General features: G+C 38.5%; 1 protein-coding gene across 2 annotated transcripts; it reads right to left on the bottom strand.

The window, feature by feature from the left end:
- Positions 1 to 988: 988 nt before the first annotated feature.
- Positions 989 to 2,949, bottom strand: LOC141651794 (monooxygenase 3-like). Of its 2 annotated transcripts, none has more exons than XM_074459502.1 (5): positions 2,702 to 2,949; positions 2,459 to 2,527; positions 2,182 to 2,350; positions 1,848 to 2,076; positions 989 to 1,747 (listed from the first exon to the last, which is right to left on the bottom strand). In XM_074459502.1, the coding sequence occupies exons 1-5, from the start codon at positions 2,911 to 2,913 to the stop codon at positions 1,149 to 1,151; spliced, it is 1,278 nt and encodes a 425-aa protein (XP_074315603.1). In that variant the 5' UTR covers positions 2,914 to 2,949; the 3' UTR covers positions 989 to 1,148. The 2 variants fall into 2 exon arrangements, with proteins under 2 accessions (XP_074315603.1, XP_074315622.1); XM_074459521.1 differs by having other exon boundaries at positions 2,182 to 2,347; positions 2,702 to 2,948.
- Positions 2,950 to 19,374: the final 16,425 nt, after the last annotated feature.

The raw sequence follows: 19,374 nt of genomic DNA, 5'->3' as shown, positions 1-19,374 counted from the left end.
ATTTATCTCTCCGGCAATCCGGTTCAACACCAACGTACCAAACATATCGAAATGGATATCCATATCATTTGTGAAAAGGTTGAACGAGGTGAAGTCCGAGTTCACCATATTCCTTCTCGGTATCAAATAGCGGATAACTTCATCAAAGGCTTTCCCTTAATTCTTTTTGATGATTTTCGTGACAGTCTCAACATTCGTTTACCTCCCGTTTCGACTACAGACGAGTGATAGAATATTAATAAATATGTAAAGTATTTTCTAGATATTATGTTGTAAATTAGTTCCTTGTTTGTAGTCAATTAGTTTCTAATTGTTAGCCTACCAAACATTGTATTTATACCGATTGATTAACCTAATGAAAGGGGAGCATTAATCTCTTTCAGTTATGACCAGTAGCAAATCCCTCTATTTATAATACATGATAGAGAAAATATTACAAACATCTTATACATATTTCAATCACATCACACAATATACAACATAACTTTATTTACCTTATTATACATCATTTATGTATTTAGACTACTATACACATATCATTTTTTTGTTCCCACAATTGTCTTATTTTTTTTATTATAAACAAAGGAAAATATGAAAAATAAATTGTAGACACTTATGCCTAGAAGTGGACTAGTCAAAGCTTGACCCGACTCGTAAAACCGAATTGACCTGAATTTTCAAGGTCAAAGACCCATACACATATATATATTGACTCATGATACGAAATGGCCTGTTATTTTAGGGTCGAAACCCAACCCGATCCGACCCGATCGGACGGGTTAAAGATAAATCAAAAATATTTTTAAATTTTTATATTTTATTTGGAATAAAAAATAAAAAATAATTATTTACTATTTTATAAAGAAAATAAATTTAAAAATAAATTTTACATAACTTTTTATATCATTAAATAATAAAATAAATTTATCTTCATAAATTTTTAATAATATGATTTAATTTTTAAAAATATGTTTTTTAGCTGAAAAATGATAAAATAAAAGACGTTATAAAGTATTTTTTTGACCCGTATTGCGATCCTGGCCGATACGAGACCCGTATGACCCTATCCCCCGACCCGTTTGATGGATCGGTGTACCAATTATATACCCATAAGAGTATATGTAAGAGCTTCACATTATTATTCCGGATTAGTGACTGTGATCGTCAATATTGAAGTTCTCGTCCTTATTCCCTAACATAAGCTTCCCACAATCGTAATCACCTTTGTTAACCATAACCTTGGCTAAAAAGGATGACAAAACATGCTGTTCTCTTAATAAGCTCATCAATTTTCCGCAACTTTGTTGTATATTTCCAACAATAAAAGCGGTAGATGTTAATCCGATAACTCTCCATTTTCTCTCTTGTGAATATTTGGTTAATGCATCCTTGATTAGTACATGTACATACTCGTCTTGTAATAATTGCGACTTATTTGTTTGGATACGACCTTGTAACATTGCTCGACCGATGTGTTTAGCGAGGATGATCGCATCTTCCAAGGTGGAGCACCCTCCTTGACCAAGGTCGGGTGTCATTGGATGAAAAGCATCACCAACAACACAAACATTGTCTTTGCTTATATTTCCCCGAAAGAGTTCCCATGGCGGTCTTAAGCTTAATGGCGCAAACAAGACATCCTCATCTTTAGTTTTGTCTATGATTTCGAGTATCTTTGGAGGAACGCGTTTGAGATTACTTAGCACGAACTGCTTCATCATCGCTTGATTGCCTTTCAGTCCTTTCTCTGCCAAATAAACCACAAGGAACAATTCCGAATCAAGACAAGCTTATATATGTCAAATAAAGACAAGCTTATATTATATATGTGAAATAAATAAACAAACCTTGATCAGATGATGGCCATATATAAAACCAGTATACACTTGTGTCACCACAAGGAACAATTCCGAATCGAACACCATTTCCTATGCATTGGAGAAATACAGGCTCAAGCTTATGAATTCCGGTAAAATGTACAAATCCCCTTATAGACCACCTTCCATCAAAATGAGGCTTTTTAAGTCTTAATGATCTCGCTACCACTGAATTTACTCCATCTGCACCAATTAACACCTATATCCACAAAAATAAGTTTATATAACACCAGATAAATTAAATTAAATTACAGAGATGAGATGAGATAGATGTTGTTGATTGAACATTAATGTTAGTTAATACCTTGGTTGTAAGGGTAGAGCCATTGGTAAGATGCAACATTTTAAAATAGCCCATATTTTCAATATAATCGACCTTTGTCGAAAACATTATATAATCTTTGGGAAGCTCTTTTGCAATGGCTTCTACAATGGCTTTCCTCTCCACAAAGCGCGCTTCATTGGTACCACTACTTTCATAAAAATAATTACATTATTTATACGTATAATTGGGTTCTCACAATAAGACGGAAAATTGAGTGTTAAAATTCTGAAACAAGAAGAAAAATAGATGAACATACTTTCTTCTTTTACTGTTAAGTGCAGTCCTCGAAATTTGGCGCCCCGAGTTTGTAGAGAGCCAAACCATCCTACAATTATGAAACTCATGTTAACAATAAATCTCAAATATATACTTACAAATGATGCAAGTTTAAACCTTAGTCATGAGCATCACGACTCATAACTTTACCGCTACTTTAGCTTGACAACTTATAAAAGGTCTAACCGACACTCCACAACTATATTATAAGGAAAGTACTGACTCGAGAATTTGGGTATGTTGTTGACGGAGAGAATCAGCAACACCAAGAGCATCCAAAGCAATCCAAGCATTGTTCCACATGGCCAGAGCAAAGCCAGAGCATCTCAGACTATCCGAGGTTTCCAACACCAAACTCTTCAATCCCATTCTATGTAGGGCGAGTGCCGTTGCTAGTCCCCCTATTCCTCCTCCTACTATCACTATTTCTTCCATTTTTTTTTTTTTTTTTTGTAAATTTTTAGTTGTATCCACCGTTTTTCAATGCAATCAACTAAGTTATAATGTTAACTATGTCTTGATTCTATTATATACTAAAAACATTTGGGACCAAAAACTTTCATCAGTTTAATTAGGCATATTAAGTTACATGTCGGTTTAATTAAGGATCACATGATTAATGTCTTGTCCATTATTCTCTTTTTGAGTCAATTCATTCTACATTTTCATCACAAATTCGTGTTTATGACGGAACTATTCATTTTAAATTTAAAATGGGTCAAGTATGTCAAATAAAACAAAAATAAAATGCCTATAGATGTTTGGTTTATCCATGCAAGTGAGATAACAAATATACGTCTTAAAAAGACTACTCAATTTTTTTAGGTCTTTCATCTCTTGTGCACATGAACCCCTAGAAGTATTCCCCAACTTATACTTCAACTTGCTAAATTTTTGATAATATATTTGAGGGACTTCGAAACTTGTAACAAACTCAAGGTACGAGATAACTCTAATGAGTTCACTAAAAGAGAGTTAAAAGGACAAATTAAAAAAATTGAGCAATAAAAAGAGTTAAAATGATATTTCGTATACAATATTGATAATATTGCTTTTTGGCTTTAATTTGTGAGTAACTAGAAAAATGAAAATAAACTCCATAACTAGAGAATAATACTTCGTAATACATCACTCTTAGATTTCCTCAAAAAAAAAATACATCACTCTTAGAACTTGTATGATTAAAAGAGTATAAAATTTATGTTCATATCAATTCGCACATTATTAATAGCAGAAATGTTGTTTGGTTGAATATAAAATTCCAATTAGTATAGAATTTCCTAAACTAAATCTACGAAAATTTATATTTCCCGTAAATATTAACGTAAAACAAAACTTCAATTTATCAATGTCAAAGAAATGGCGTGTTAGAGTATATGATCTTTATTGAACCGGAGGCCCGCAACCATCACCTAAAATTTTGTGGAGATGGTCTTCTCACAGTATATTTGCGAATTATTCTGATATTTTTGGTAATATTAGGTGATTGAAGATATTTTTCTTATTTGATTGATGATATACGTACAATAGGTGGTTGTTAGATGATATTTTTAGAAATGAAGATATTAGTGATCAATTTAATATTAGGTGATTTTTCCCATATTTGTTTGTTATCAATAACCAAACTCCGGGTTTTGGTTGATTGTAGAAACACATGTTAGGTTCTAGAAAATGAAATAGGTCTATAATAAATCCATGTCAAGATCCAGTCAAATTAATAGCATATAAGAGCTAGGCGGAAAAAATCATTTTAAGGAAGCATTTCCGTAGGAGACATGACATAGTGGATATTAGTGAACCAGACGATTAAAGATATTTTCTCTATTTGATTGATGGCAATATACGTACAGTAGGTTGTGGTTAGCTGACATTTTTAATATCATATTAGTGATTGATTTAATATTAGGTGATTGAAGATATTTTCCATATTTAATTGATGCCAATATACGTAGTTGCGTTCTCCATGCTTGGTTTTTTTTCTTTGGTGAGGAGAACCAGGGGATAAACCCAAAAAAACAGAACAAAACGAAACAAGGAAACCAAACGAAAGAAAAACAAACAAAACTAAAGAACTGTTAAAAAACAAAAATAAAACAAGTAGAATGCGCCTACTCGGGGGTGAAGATACGTCTCTAACATCATTCTCGAGCAGCCTGAACAACGGATTGCTGCCCTTGAAACAGTCCTTGGTGCGCGAGCTAGTCCGCGCACGCATTCGCTTCGCGGTAACTATGGTGTAGCTCCACCGTTCATGGATTATCCGTATAAAAGATTGACAAATTTGTATCATATGTATTCTAACCGTCTTGGAGTCGGTTTGGATAATGAGATGGGTTAAACCAATATCTAAAGCCATCATTAAGCCCCTACGCATGGCCATAATTCCGCCCTAGTAACAATAGCAACCCCGAATTTTTCTGCAAAAGCCTTTATAATCTGACAAGCTGAACCTCTAAAAATTCCACCTGCACCCGGTGGTCCCGAGTTGCCTTTCGATGCCCCGTCGATATTAATCGCCACCCAACCTGCTGGTGGTGCTATCCACCTCACAAATATTTCCTGCTTTTCGTGTTCCTGAGCTTTAATACACACGTTTGTAGCTTATTTCACATTACGGGCCTCCCAAACACGCTACATCAGGAAAGAGTAAGTGTGCCCTGGGATGTCCTTTGGCCTATTGAAGGCTCTACAATTACGCCACCTCCACAACCACCAAACGATAATAGAAAACATTGAAGGCCACCCATCAACACCATCCACCCGTTCCTTTGATAAATTATCTGGTACCGAACTCTGGACATTAGTAGCAATAAGGAACGCTTGGGATTTAGAATAAGGAAAGAGTAACCAAACCTTCCTTGTCATCAGACATTCCCGAAAAACATGTAGTGTAGTTTCCTCTGTTTCATGACACACCTCGCAGCATAGAACCTCCGTCAAACCACGTCGAGCATGATTCGAGTTACGCATAATTCTTGTGCATTGCTTATCTTGATTATTCAGTTAACTTACCCCGTTGTTGTTTTGTAAAACTATGGTGATCCATTTTGGGATGGTGACCAGATTGTGACAGGTGATGGTTATATTTAGCTGTGGGGACAAGGATGGGATGTCATTACTTTGAGTCTATCTTCCGCTGTTACGAGTTTAGATATTTTAGTTTTGATGTATTGAGATTTATACACTTTTGTTTTGGATTTCTTTGAGACGTTGTATTCGCTAAATGTTATACTATAATAAATGTTTCTGAATGGTTAATGTAATACCCGTCCTTTTAGAGACCTGTTGACCGACGTTGACTGACCTTACACACCTATCTTAACCTTCGGAAACCTTACAAGTTGAACCTTGTGACGTTGTGAGCCTTTGAGTTCGTGTTACTCAATCTAGTGGAGGCTACTCGATCGAGTAGTTTGGGCACTCGATCGAGTAGAGGCCACTCGATCGAGTAAGTGGGTTACTCGATCGAGTAACGTAAGTTTGCGGGGAATTATAAATCGTAAAATCGTGAAACCCAAATCATTTCTCCACCTTTATTCCTAAACCTAGATGTCGCCATTTCACTTCTCCTTCATCATGGTTCATCTCCTTGAGGCTTTGAGAGTGGTTACACCATAGGGATGAGATGCTTGAGTCGGGTAGCGGACTTGACGCCGGATTGCTTTGTATAGGTATGTTGTCATCATCATCACCGTCTTCCTTGATTTCAGTATGGTTATAGTAATAGTAATAGATGGTTATGCTGGTTGTTATAGGTGGCTATGCTGGTTTCTTGTTGTCTTACGGTCGTGCACGGAATCACTGCGGTTAACTAAAGGTAGGTTTTCCTACCCAGTATTGTTGGTTGTCTAGAGTGTCGGTTGTTGTTGTATAATTGGTTTAGTGTCATTGTTGTTGGTGTGGATTGGTTGTTGCTGACCGATGTTGTGATATAATGTGGTTGTTTGTGGTTGTTTGTCTGTGGTTCTCGAGGTGCGTCCTCGGCTGAGTGGAGTCACTTGTGGGAGTGGTTGCATGCCCTTGATTCGCCTTCTGTGGAACCTACCACAGAAGGGATGTGCACATTAAGAAACATGGGTTATCGCTCGGATTGGATGAGCGGGGCTTAGGTGGGAACGGCTGCGGTCCCCCACTTGCAGGACTAGACCTTCGAGGAGTCAGAGATGTGTGGATGGTTGGAGGAGGTGGTGTTTGTGTTTTACAGTGTTCGTTGTGTCTGCTTTTGTATTTATTACCTCAGTTACTGACCTTGTGTGGTATTGTTGTGCTGTCTTCTTCTGTTGTGTCTGCCGTTATTCACTATGGTGAGCAGTCAGTCTTAACAGGTTGGTGTATGGATCTTAGCTGGGTGCTTGGAGGGACAAGTCTACCACGAGTCTTGGCAGTGATAATTTCACCTAGTTTATAGTTATCACGAGTTGTATTTTTTGTATCGTTTGTTTGGTTTAAATCACTTGTAATTTAATATAAATGCTCTTTTATCGGCATTTGATTATTACTATCCTTGGACAACCGAGTTGGTAGCACCTTTATTTTCTAGGGAAGGTCTTGTTAAGGCTCCTTGGTAAATGGGAGTGTTACAAAGTGGTATTAGAGCAACGATTTTGGAACCTGTAACTAATGAGCCCAATGAACGTAGTGAGTCTAATAAAATGAACCTGGTGTATGTATGTTGGGAGCCCCGGCTGATGCTTGATTTGGGTGAGAAGGTTCCCTCATTTCAAAATCATGGCCACAATATGCTTAAGCCAGTCACCGAGTATGGGGATATCGAGCCGGGAATTGTGTGCATAGATGTGTATGCTAAATAGGTTAGCAATAGTTATGATGGAGTCTATGGTAATGTTTAGTGTGTGTGTAAGTAGTGATAATGAACTGTTAAGATTTGTGGATTGTTAGAAGTGGGCGTGGATGTGATAAAGATAGTGAAGGTATTAATGGTTGCATGCTATTATTAGACAATGTGATGATAATAACGAGTTATGAGTCGAGTCTCTATATGCGTTCTAATTGTTATAAGTTGGAAAGTAATGTTTGGGAATGCAATAGATGAATGTTGTTGCGTATTCTTGTAATATGGCCTAATTATGCTAGATATAAGGTTGATGAATTGTTGTGACATATTAGAAATTTTGAGCAAACTTTTGTAGTAAGTGGTAAATATGTTGCTAGATGGATACCTCAAATAGTGTACACATAAGTCGGATAATTGAATTTGCAAATGCGTAAGCAAACGTGGAATAATGTGTTGATTGAATACGTATGTATAAGCTGAGAACATATCAACTTGTCTTGTATAATGATTGATATAGGATGGAAGGATACGTGTAGTGTTTGAATAAGATAGTTGTGTTACGATTGAGTAGTAATAATGTGTCGTGATTGGATGAAACAATCTGTGAGGATTTCCAAATATACTTTGGAATCGACACGAGTTGTTATTTTGCAGGAATCGTTAACGAAGCTCGTAATTTTTGATCTCGTACGTGTTCTTGCTCGACCGGGTACAAGTGCCTACTCGACCGAGTAGACCTTACTCGATCTAGTTGAGGAGTTATAAGATCGAAAAAGTTGGAATTGCCAGCGAAAACTCGATCGAGTAGAAGCCACTCGATCGAGTAAATGCTACAGTACCCGGTAATTGACGGGATTCATATACCTTTCTCAATTCCTTTCTTCCCTTATTTCCTCATAACTCTAAACCCTAACTTCTATCATCTCTCTTTTTCTCTCATAACCTTGGTGAATTTGTGCTAAAATTGCTTTTTTCTTCATGTTTAATTCGCTCTATTCACTTGCTAATCAATCAAGGTAAGAATGTTCATCCTTCTCTTTGTTTTTAATCAATTAGAACTATATAAAGTGTTGAATTTTTCTGAAAATTCGATTTGTATCCATGCTTTCTTGCTTATAATTGTTGTAAATGGTATAATTGCTCTAGATTGTTGATTATTGATGCTAGAAGTAGAAAAATCGAATCAATATGGGGTATATGTGGACCGAAATTTCTAGGGTTTAGGTTGTAAATTGAATTTTTGTTTGTCTTTTGGGTATGGAATGGGGAAAATTGAGTAATGTATGTTGTGAATATCATGTTTGGTGTTGATTTTGATTAGTTTTGCCCAAAATTTTGTCTTAAAACTCCGTCTTAAAAGTGCCCCAAACTGAAAATCGCCCCAATTATTTATGATGGTTGCCTATTTGTGAAGCTATTTTGAAAAGATTAATTTATTAATTCCGTAGTTGGTTTGTTAATTGATGTTAATACTTTTCATATTTTGAAAGCTATAAAGACCGTCTGTTATGAATTGTGAAAGTAGCATGGCTAAATTTTGATTGTTTTGGTGAAAGTGTGTACATAGTTGTTTATTTTTCCATGAGTATGCATGAAAAGTTTATTTTTCTTCAAGTAAGAGTCCGTTTTTTTGCCTAAAATGTGTGTTGAAACGGATGCCGAGATAGGGCTTCTGAGCCCGAGGTTGGTGAGGGGAGTCAGGGACCCACTGTCCCACCAGTGCCTGAGTATCCCACCGTTGTCTTTGTTGACTTCAAGCAAAGAGAGGCCTTTGTCGAGTTACAAAAACGTCGTATGAAACCAACGCGTTGTATCGACACCACCATCTTAGAGGACCTTAAGGTAGAGACGGATGTGAGGCACATATTTGAGACCTTGGGTTTGACTGGTCTATACTGTCTTAGGAAACATTCCTACGCCTTCTTGACTTTAGAGTTCATGAGTTCTTTTCTCTATGATACGGCGGCTAAGACCGTCCAGTTTCGCCTCATGAACACTAGTTTCATCTTGACCATGGACTTGTTTGTTACCCACCTTGGCCTTGCCCGACCGGAGAAGGGAGCCCTTAGGAATATCCTTTCGAGTGTGGAGCCAGTAGTTACATGCCTTGATTTACCGGTAAGAACGCCCCCACCTCTAGCAACATGTTGATAAATGATGTGCAACATATCACTTTGAAGATCTTTCTTTATGCCTTGACTTGTCTACTCTATGACCGAAAGGATGTGAGTAAGTTTAACTCACATGAGGTGATGTTGTTAGTTGCTTATCTTAACCCCACCCGAGCCCCGAGAGTTTTTTACAGTGCCCCGGCCATAGCCTGTGCTAGCCTAGCTTTGATGGCCACCTCTGGGACCTGATACTTGAGTTGTGGCACCATTTCCACACGGTTGTCGGAGCATTTGACCACCTTTGGGGCCTCCTTGGCCCTTACACCTTTGGTCCCGTCTGTGCCTACCTTGGACCGTGGGTACTTTCTCGACCAGAAGTGGTTGAAAGTGGCAGCGAACTTCGATGATGAGGAGGAGGCTCCTGCACGGCAGTATTACCTCATTGATGATGATCTTTTGGAGGTGATGCAAGAGCCAACTAAGAAGAAGCAGGCTAGACCCGAGGATAGGCAGCCTAGAGTGGGGAGGGGACCGAAACGGGTGAGGGAGAGAGTTGCTGAGACCTAGCTAGAGCAGCACGTGCCTCCACAGCATCAATTTCCTAGTTACCCTTCGTTCTTAAGTCCTGAGATGGGGGTGAGCGAGCTCACGGAGAGAGTGTCTGCCACTTTGACGCTCCGGAACCTACACGAGATGGCTTATGTGCAGGGCATCAGGACCGCTTCGGCCCAACCGGTGTGGTGGAGAGGTGTTGGTGATGACAGTGGAGTGTTCCAGTCTTTTGGGGTGGATCTGACTACTTGAGGAGAGCCTCCGAGTTACCCTTACGGTTGTTTGGCACCTTGGCGCGTGGGAGCAGACTCAGGGGTTGGAGCCACCGTAGGCGGGGAGGCAGGAGGAGCTGGCACATCCGGAGGTGGAGGTGGAGATGAGGAGATGGAGGAGCCGGCCTTGGAGTGATGATGTTTCTTTTACTCTATCTTGTTTTCATGGACTTGGTAGACTTCGGTACTTGTTCTGGTTGGTACATTCGTTAGACTTTGGTTTGTATTGTGGCCATAAGACCGTATTTTGGATGTTTTTAGGACTTGTTATGCAGGTGGTTGGTATCGGAATTGAAATTCCGACTTACTATGTGTCCTTGGTTATGCAAAGTGCGCATTTAGAGAATTTCGACCTCTGGCTACTCGATCGAGTGCCCCTCACTCGATCGAGTAACTGCAGGAGTGATTTAAAAATGCATTCTAATCTCGACGTACTCGATCGAGTAGCTGATGAACTTGATCGAGTAACGTTAACTCGATCGAGTACCTCCCGAGCTCGATCGACTGCCCCTGTATGAATGGTTATTCCGTTCTAAATTTGTTTGGATCTTCAAGCTTGTGGTTCTTGTGATAAATGTTCCTTGTTTTGGTGGTTGACAGAAGCGTCGTGTCTCAAGTGTGGTTTATGAGCTTGTATATAAATATGTGGTTTAAAACAATTTAAGTATGGTTTATAGATTTTGTATACTAAATCGAATTACCTCAAGTAATAGGTCGTATGGTGGTTATAATTCTTGTTGCATAATTTGTATGGTCGCATAAGAAAATATTTTATGTCATGTATGATAATGGATGACAGAATGTGTAATTGTGTGGTTCACTATTCCGATAGTTTTCATATGAATGAATCATATATGGGTAATGTTAAGAAAGTATCATGGTCGTTGTGAGTCTCAATGTATAATATAATTTGTTCATAATGTCAATGTGGAATAAAACTTATCGCCTTGTGTAATGGTTACAGTTGTCTTGAAGGTGAACTTCGGGGATGAATTTCCTTTTTAGAGGGGAAGAGTAATGTCGCATGGGAAAATGACTTAATTATGACAAGCTTATAGTATTTTGAGTAGTTGTTTGAGTAATTGTTAAAGGATTGTCGTATAATTGTTGGCGATTGTTGATTAAATTTATCATGTTGTTATATCTCATTTCCAAATAGTTTTTCACAAGTTGTTTTACAATTGAATTGTGGTTGCATGGTGAAGTAATGGAAATGATTTAAAGGAATTAAGTTAAAATGAGTGCTATTTTTTTTTATGTGTAAGTGATCGATAATCTACTGCTTTTGGATGCTTGATAACTAATGGTTGTTGACGATTAATTGATGGGAGAATAAACACAGATAGTCGTGTTGATTTATACTTCAGTAATGACATGAGATAAGTGGAAGTAACGGTTGTGTTGGTTCGTTCTCGCGTATAAATTATGTTGACGATTTGATAGGTATTCGTGTTGAGTGATGTGTGCTAAGATAGATAATGATGATGGTCGATGAGCATTCACAGTGGGGTGGTAATCATGAGCGTTTGTACTTGTCGTTGTCGGAGTGGGTGGTTGTAGGTTACTTTAGTCCTTGTTTGCCTTGTGTCGCCGAGGGGAGGGGGGGATAAGTTGAACTTAGGAGACGAATTTCTTTTTAAGGGGGGAAGACTGTAATACCCGTCCTTTTAGAGACCCGTTGACCGACGTTGACTGACCTTAGACACCTATCTTAACCTCGGAAACCTTATGAGTTGAACCTTGTGACATTGTGAGCCTTTGAGTTCATGTTACTCAATCTAGCAGAGGCTACTCAATCGAGTATTTTGGGCACTCGATCGAGTAGAGGCCACTCGATCGAGTAAGTGGGTTACACGATCGATTAACGTGAGTTCAGCGAGGAATTATAAATCGTAAAATCGTGAAACCCAAATCATTTCTCCACCTTTCTTTCTAAACCTAGATGCCGCCCTTTAACTTCTCCTTCACCATGGTTCATCTCCTTGAGGCTTTTGAGAGTGGTTACATCATAGGTATGGGATGCTTGAGTCGGGTATCAGTCTTGAAGCCGGTTTGCTTTGTATAGGTATGTTGTCACCATCATCATCATCGTCTCCCTTGATTTCAGTATGGTTATAGTAGTAGTAATAGATGGTTATGCTGGTTGTTATAGGTGGTTATGGTGGTTGCTTGTTGTCTTACGGTTGTGCGCAGAATCGCTGCGGTTTGCTAAAGGTAGGTTTTCCTACTCAGTAATGTTGGTTGTCTAGAGTGTCGGTTGTTGTTGTATAGTTGGTTTAGTGTCATTGTTGTTGGTGTGGATTGGTTGTTGCTGACCAATGTTGTGATATAATGTAGTTGTTTGTGGTTGTTTGTCTGTGGTTCTCGAGGTGCGTCCTCGGCTGAGTGGAGTCACTTGCGGGAGTGGCTTAACGCCCTTGATTCGCCTTCTGTGGAACCCGCCACAGAAGGGATGTGCACATTAAGAAACATGGGTTATCGCTCGGATTGGATGAGCGGGGATTAGGTGGGAACGGCTGCGGTCCCCCACTGGCAGGACTGGACCTTCGGGCAGTTAGAGATGTGTGGATAGTTTGAGGAGGCGGTGTTTGTGTTTTACTGTGTCCGTTGTGTCTGCTTTTGTATTTGTTACCTCAGTTACTGACCTTGTGTGGTATTGTTGTGTTATCTTCTTGTGTTGTGTCTACCGTGATCCACTATGGTGAGCAGTCAGTCTTAGCAGGTTGGTGTATGGATCTTAGCTGGGTGCTTGGAGGGACAAGTGTACCACGAGTCTTGGCAGAGATAGTTTCACCTAGTTTATAGTTAACACGAGTTGTATCTTTGTATCATTTGTTTGGTTTAAATCACTTGTAATTTAATATAAATGTTATTTATCGGTATTTGATTATTACTGTCCTCGAGCAACCGATTTGGTAGCGCCCTTATATGCTAGGGAAGGTTTTCTTAAGGCTCATTAGTAGATAGGGGTGTTACATTGACTTTTGATATACTAACCTCGGGCAACCGACATGGTAGCAGCTTCCTATGCTAGGGTGGTCCTGGATAAGACACCTTGGTATGTGGAGGTGTTTTAAAGTGGTATAAGAGCGATGATTTTGGAACCTAAAACCAATGAACAGAGTGAACTTAGGGTGTCTAATTAAAATGAACTCGGTTAAGAATTGTTTGGAGCTACCGCAAAGGTTTGAGAGACGTCTCGAAACCAAAATATTGCCCTTACAACTTCTAGCCGGTCGCTATGGGTGTATCAAGGGGATCGTTGTGTGTGTGTGTGTGTGTGTGTGTCTATATGTTTGAATAGAATGGTGTATATGTATGTTGGTTGGAAGTGATGTGGAATTGTACTATGTGGTAGTCTATGTGCAGGGGTATGTGGACTGATGTGATGATTTTGACGAGTAATATGATTGGCATGGGTGAGTGGAGGAATAATGTGAATAGTACTGAATTGTGATATGTTTGGTTTGAATTTCATTTTGATGAGATGTGATGTGTGGTATTCGGTTTGGAAGTATGAGCATAAATGTGGTAAGAAAGGATGAACGTGACTTCTAGCATGTGTAGTATATGAATGTTGTGTTTAATTTACCTGTGGGTATAATAAAATTTCACCTATGTACTGGTTTTGAGAAGTATTAAGTTTCTATTGTTTGCCTTATTCATGATTAAGTTGTTTTGTTAAGAAAAATTGATTTGTATGAAGACCGATTATGGAAGGGCTATCTTAAAATTGTTATAAGTCGAGTTATATAAATGATATTGCTGTAATTCCTATTTTATGTGATAGATTGTCTTCTTACGATTCTAACGATAAGTCACACGCCCAAAATGACCAAGTAACGAGTGAGATATGACTGTTTTACAAAAACTGGACGTTGCTGAGAACTGAGCAGGAACTCGGCCGAGTATGGCCTACTTGGCTGAGTAAGTTGCATATTCGTCCGAGTAACCCGTATCGAGCGAGTAATCTATCTGTGATAATTTGGGCCAACTTATGGAGTCGAGAACTTGGTCAAGTGGTATAGTTACTCGGCCGAGTGTCCTGTACTCAACCGAGTACCTCTTTGGGCGGTCGTTTTGAGTTGGCGGCTATGTGCTTACATTTGTTTTGAGTCGTAAGTTATATGCACACGTATGTTTTGGGTCTTAAAGCATTCTTTTACATATGTGACGGTCTTGATACGTACGTTACCAGATACTATGATGTGGAGAATACCAGCTTATGAAGGATATGTGTTTAATAGGGAGTACACGGGTACACGTGATTGTGATGGATAGTGGAAAGAATAAGCGAAGTTGATGAGTTATTGAGATAAGAAGCACATTTTGTGAGCTATGGTGAGTGAATTAGTCGTTGGCTTAAGTGATGTAGTGATTACCGTATATGGTCGAGTGATGATGAGAGTGCTAATGTAAATTCGAGGAATGTGAGAAAGAAAAGTTTGAAATGAGGGATGTGAAAATTATGGTAATTTGGGATATATAGTGATTTCGGGAGAGAGATGATTATGACGATGTTAGGTGAGGATATGTGTAATGGAAGATTGTGATAAAAAAAATGGAAAAGATTGGTATCTAGTAAGCTTAGATCGAGGGATGCCGCAATGAGGAATTGCATGTAGTAGTCGTTATGGAGACTTGTATTACTTGAAGGTGAGGCTAGTGTATAATCATTTGGGAGGTCACGGGATGGAGTGAATCTTGATTTTCTAGAATCATAAAAAGAAGATGTAATCAATTAAGGAGAAATCATTGAGTGGGTGGATCTATCGGTGGGGGGTATGTGTGGAAAGCATGATGAGAGGGATTATTGATCAGAAAGTTTGAGAAGTTATTGATACGAATTAATGGAATTTGACTTTTGGAGTTAATGAGAAATAACTGAATTACTAAGGAGCTAGGTAGTAGGAGGAATGATTTGAATTGTTAATTGGTATTCTCGAGTGTACTGGGAAAAGAATGATGGAAGTAAGTTGAGTGAAGGTTGACCGGAGTTAGGGGACACGAAAGTGAGGAATCATGGAATTGTGTGATACTATCACGAGGGTGTGAGTTAAGGTATATATATAATTGCAGGACGACTTGTTAGCCATGAGTTTGAGAAAATAAAAGAGTAGGAAGTTGGTAATTTGTATGGTATGAGACTATGGTGGTGAGCTAGGTGACGATATAATCAAGGATTAAATTTGAATAGTTGTTGAGGTAATTTTTGTTGATGGATTTAATCTTCGTTATTTGGCATGGTAACAAAATAGAGGAAATGAGTTGCTATATTTAGAGGTGATGGTAAGAGAGAAGTTATATGAAAGATGGTGGTGTCGTGGTGTCGTCACTAGTGGTTAAAGATGATGTTAAATAGGGAAGTTAGCTGTTCTAAAGAGGTTGATTTTGTGGAGGCCTGATTGGTATGTATGGTTATGAGGGAGTATAAGATGTGGATATAGGAGGTGTTTGCTAGTATATGGGTACTTATGATATGATTACGTTTGTCGGGTGGTGGTAATTGTGCGGATGTGAGGCTATGTTATGAAGGGCGTCTGAGTTAAGCTCGGGTGAGAGATATCCATTATCAAGTGGTAACTTACGTGATTAGAATTGGCTAGTTAGATTTGATTATGGGTTTGTGATGTGTGTAAGTGATCGTGTGAGGTTCTGACCTCATGAGTAGTAGTATGCTATGATGTTCATAAAGTTGTTATCTTATTTTTACGGGTAATATGTTGTGTTTTGGTGATCTAATAAAGCGGTGTTAAGGAAGTTTTATTTTATCAAGGAAGTTGAGATAGTATAAGTTACGATGTTTAACGATGTGGTTGTGGTGTCTCGGGTTGCGATCTGAGCACGGTACTCCGTGTTACGATGCAGGTATTTTCGCGCTGCGGTGCGGCTGTTGGTGACGGTGTTGTGATGCCATCATCGGTTCTGGTGGAGTAGGTGGGGTACTTGTGAGATGAACTTTTTAAAGGTTATGTCAGTCTAATATGGGCATATAGATTGTTGTTTTGTTTACTGTTGTTTCCTGTAATTTTGACTTGTGGGTAAGACTAGAGTATAATATGGAAGAGAGTTGCACATATGGTCGATGTTGTCATAGTTACAGTGATAACCTTGTTGAAGAAACATAGTTGGGGGAGGTGGTTGGAACATTTTCGATCTTATGTTAGATGAGACTTTTGTTGACATAGTTGTGGCAAGTAACTAGCGGAACATGTGGGTACTAAGCTGGAAGTTGTAGTTGGTTTATAGTCTTTTATCGGAACAGTAAGTATGAAGTGTTTGGGAATTAGTATCATGTCAAGTTATGGACGAGTTTGATGACAATAAAAAGGGAATTTGAGGATGTGGTTGTCCGGTAATGTGGGAGAGTTGTGGTAGTGGTTATGCGAGGATTTTGTGGTATATGTTAGGTGGTGTGCGGAATGATTAGAAGTACAGAATTAGGGGGGGAGAGAGAGAGAGAGAGAGAGCCTTGAGAACTGGGAATGGTTATCGGTGAGCCCTGAGAACTGGGAATGGTTATCGGTGTTAAGGTTATAGCAGGGGAGGGAATAGCTAAGGATCTAGTACTAGTTGGGTTACGAGGACGTAACATTTATCTTAAGAGGAGTACGATGCGACAAAGAGAGTTTGATGGTTATGCGTACGATGGTATATTTAGAAGTGTTGAGTCTTGATGTGGAATAAAGGATGGACTTGTGGTTTATGTTCTGAAAGGTAAAGGATATGCTTATAGTAGTACGTATTTTATGTGTATGGTTATGGAGTAAGGTTGTAGGTAAGTATGGTTACGATAGTGTTTGACAGTTTTGGATGGTGACGTTTATGAGTGTGAGTAAACTTCGAGGCGGAAGTTCATTTTAAGAGTGGCAGAAGGTAACAACTCGCTTGGTAGATGGTGGTGATATTGGAATTGCTAGTGAGCGGTATGGAAGTAAGAAAAAGTTGGCGGCACTTGTGTTGTTGGCATTCGATAGAGTTGAGTGAGTGTCTTAATTCTTTCTATCACATTAGAATGTATGCATGTTTCATAAGTTGAGTGAGTGTCTTAATTCTTTCTATCTTACATATAACTCGCTCCTTTATGAGGGCATGAGTGAATCCGCGAGAATCCAACTAATTTGTCTTGCAAGATTGAAAGGTATTTGGCTAATTACGGTATCATGTCACATCTTGAGTTGAGCTGCATTTTTCTACTACCCGTGCCTTTGAATTTGTTTTATTGGCACAATTTGGTCGCACCTTTGTTATACATATGGATAGCTTGGGATTTGTATGTGCATCAATAATAGCTTTGAGTTATTCATTCACCGTTTGTATGATTGCTATTTTGTATTTTGTGTTGCTATGCTTTGGGACAAGCAAAGAGTTGGTTTGGGAGAGTTTGATGAATCATATTTATATATACTTTGATGACTCCCTTTAAGTTGTTTTGATACGGTTTTCGTGCTAATTATGTTATTTATATGCCTTTTATATTAGAATGTCGATACTGCCGCTACTTGGTGTTTAAATGCAGGAATGACGCATTTATGAAGTAAAATGAGTGAAGTGGAGCACCGCGGAATTGGCATGACGGAATACACGAAATATGCACGGAAAACTAGAAGAATGAAAAATAAGAAGCGAAGATTGCACGGAAGAAAGCTAAGAAGAGTGAATACCCGATCGAGTCTGACTGTACTCGATCGAGTGGCGTGTACTCGATCGAGTATGCCGTACTCGATCGAGTATCCTACTTTGTTGACGACTTTTCCGATATTTCCTAAAAGTCTTCTAAGTTGTATTATATATACTAAACTCGTATTATGCTATTAGGTTACGCTTTTATTACTTTCAGAACTCCTAGAACCTCTAAGTATTGGCAGCTAGCATTATTTTGGATCTACAACTCATTCTACATTAATTTGTTATGGTACTTTAATCTTTCTTCATTAATCATTCAATTTAGTTATTCAATTGTTTACTTGTTCTTTCCTCAAAAATAAAATAAAATTGTTTACTTGTTCTTATTACATGATTCTAATTATGTGTTCTCTTAATATTATTGTTGTTGATTCTCGTAACATGAGTAGCTAATCCTTTATCTAGGGTAAAGGAGATCTAGGTTGATTAGAAGGGGGCTAATGATTTAATTGTTAGTAACATCGCATGAATTATGGTTTGGTTGTTGTTCTTATTCTAATTATTTGATTAAGCCTGAATTGATAATTAGTCTAGCGAATTAATACTTCCACCGGTCGGGTTAGAATTAATATAGGTTGCGATAATCAGATAGGTTAAGTTTAATTATAGCGATTGCATGTTAAACTGAATCTAAAGGGCATAATTGAATCGACCGATCTTGTGACCTTAGAAAATTCGACTGACCTTACAATTGGTTAAAATACAACCCCGGATAATTTACCTAGTGAGCCCGCTCCCTAGACTCTTTAATATTATTTTTTACAACATTCACTTTATTGCAATTAGTCTTAGCAAACAACTAAACCAAAATCTTTAAGAAAAACGGCTAATCACAACCAAATGTTTTGTGGGCTCGGGTCGTACGTCACAAATATTGCAAAGGGAGGTGCGATGTAGACATGTTTAAAAACAAACCATTGAGTTTGAATGTTTGGAAAGGAGTGGTGGACGATTTTAACACGCTGAAGTCAGGGTTTAGTGCCTCGATTGGGAACGGTAAAAAGACATTGTTTTGAAAGCATAATTGGGCAATGAATGTTCCTCTTGATGAGTCCTTAACACCATTGGCTTTTCTGCCTGATTTGGTGAAGGCGTCTGTCGAGGATACGTGGGATCCAGCCTTAGGTTGGCATTGGGAGCTTTTTGCTGATTCAGATGAAGTCTATCAAGGAGAAGAAAACGAGGAAAAAGTCTTCGGGATAGCATCTTCTTTAGGTTTTATCTCCGTCAAGTCAGCTATTAGGGTGTTGCGTAATGAACCAAGACAGGAGAAGGAAGCTTTCTGAAATTTGCTTTGGAAAACTTGGGTTCCACAACGAATACGGGTTTTCTTATGGCTAATTTTACACGACAGAATTATGCCTAATTCGAATCATGCTCGACGTGTTTGACGGAGGTTCCATGCTGCGAGGTGTGTCATGAAACAGAGGAAACTACACTACATCTTTTTCGGGACTGTCTGATGACAAGGAAGGTTTGG

Source organism: Silene latifolia, chromosome 1, assembly GCF_048544455.1.
Source record: "Silene latifolia isolate original U9 population chromosome 1, ASM4854445v1, whole genome shotgun sequence".
Taxonomy (NCBI): Eukaryota; Viridiplantae; Streptophyta; class Magnoliopsida; order Caryophyllales; family Caryophyllaceae; genus Silene; species Silene latifolia.
This window is presented reverse-complemented; position numbering and strand designations above follow the sequence as displayed.

Excerpts from the sequence above, each read along its gene's own strand:
- LOC141651794 (XM_074459502.1), bottom strand. The coding sequence starts at position 2,913 with ATGGAAGAAATAGTGATAGTAGGAGGAGGAATAGGGGGACTAGCAACG. Across the intron at positions 2,528-2,701 it reads CAACATACCCAAATTCTCGA|GATGGTTTGGCTCTCTACAA; the intron begins GTCAGTACTTTC and ends TCATAATTGTAG. Across the intron at positions 2,077-2,181 it reads GCTCTACCCTTACAACCAAG|GTGTTAATTGGTGCAGATGG; the intron begins GTATTAACTAAC and ends TTGTGGATATAG.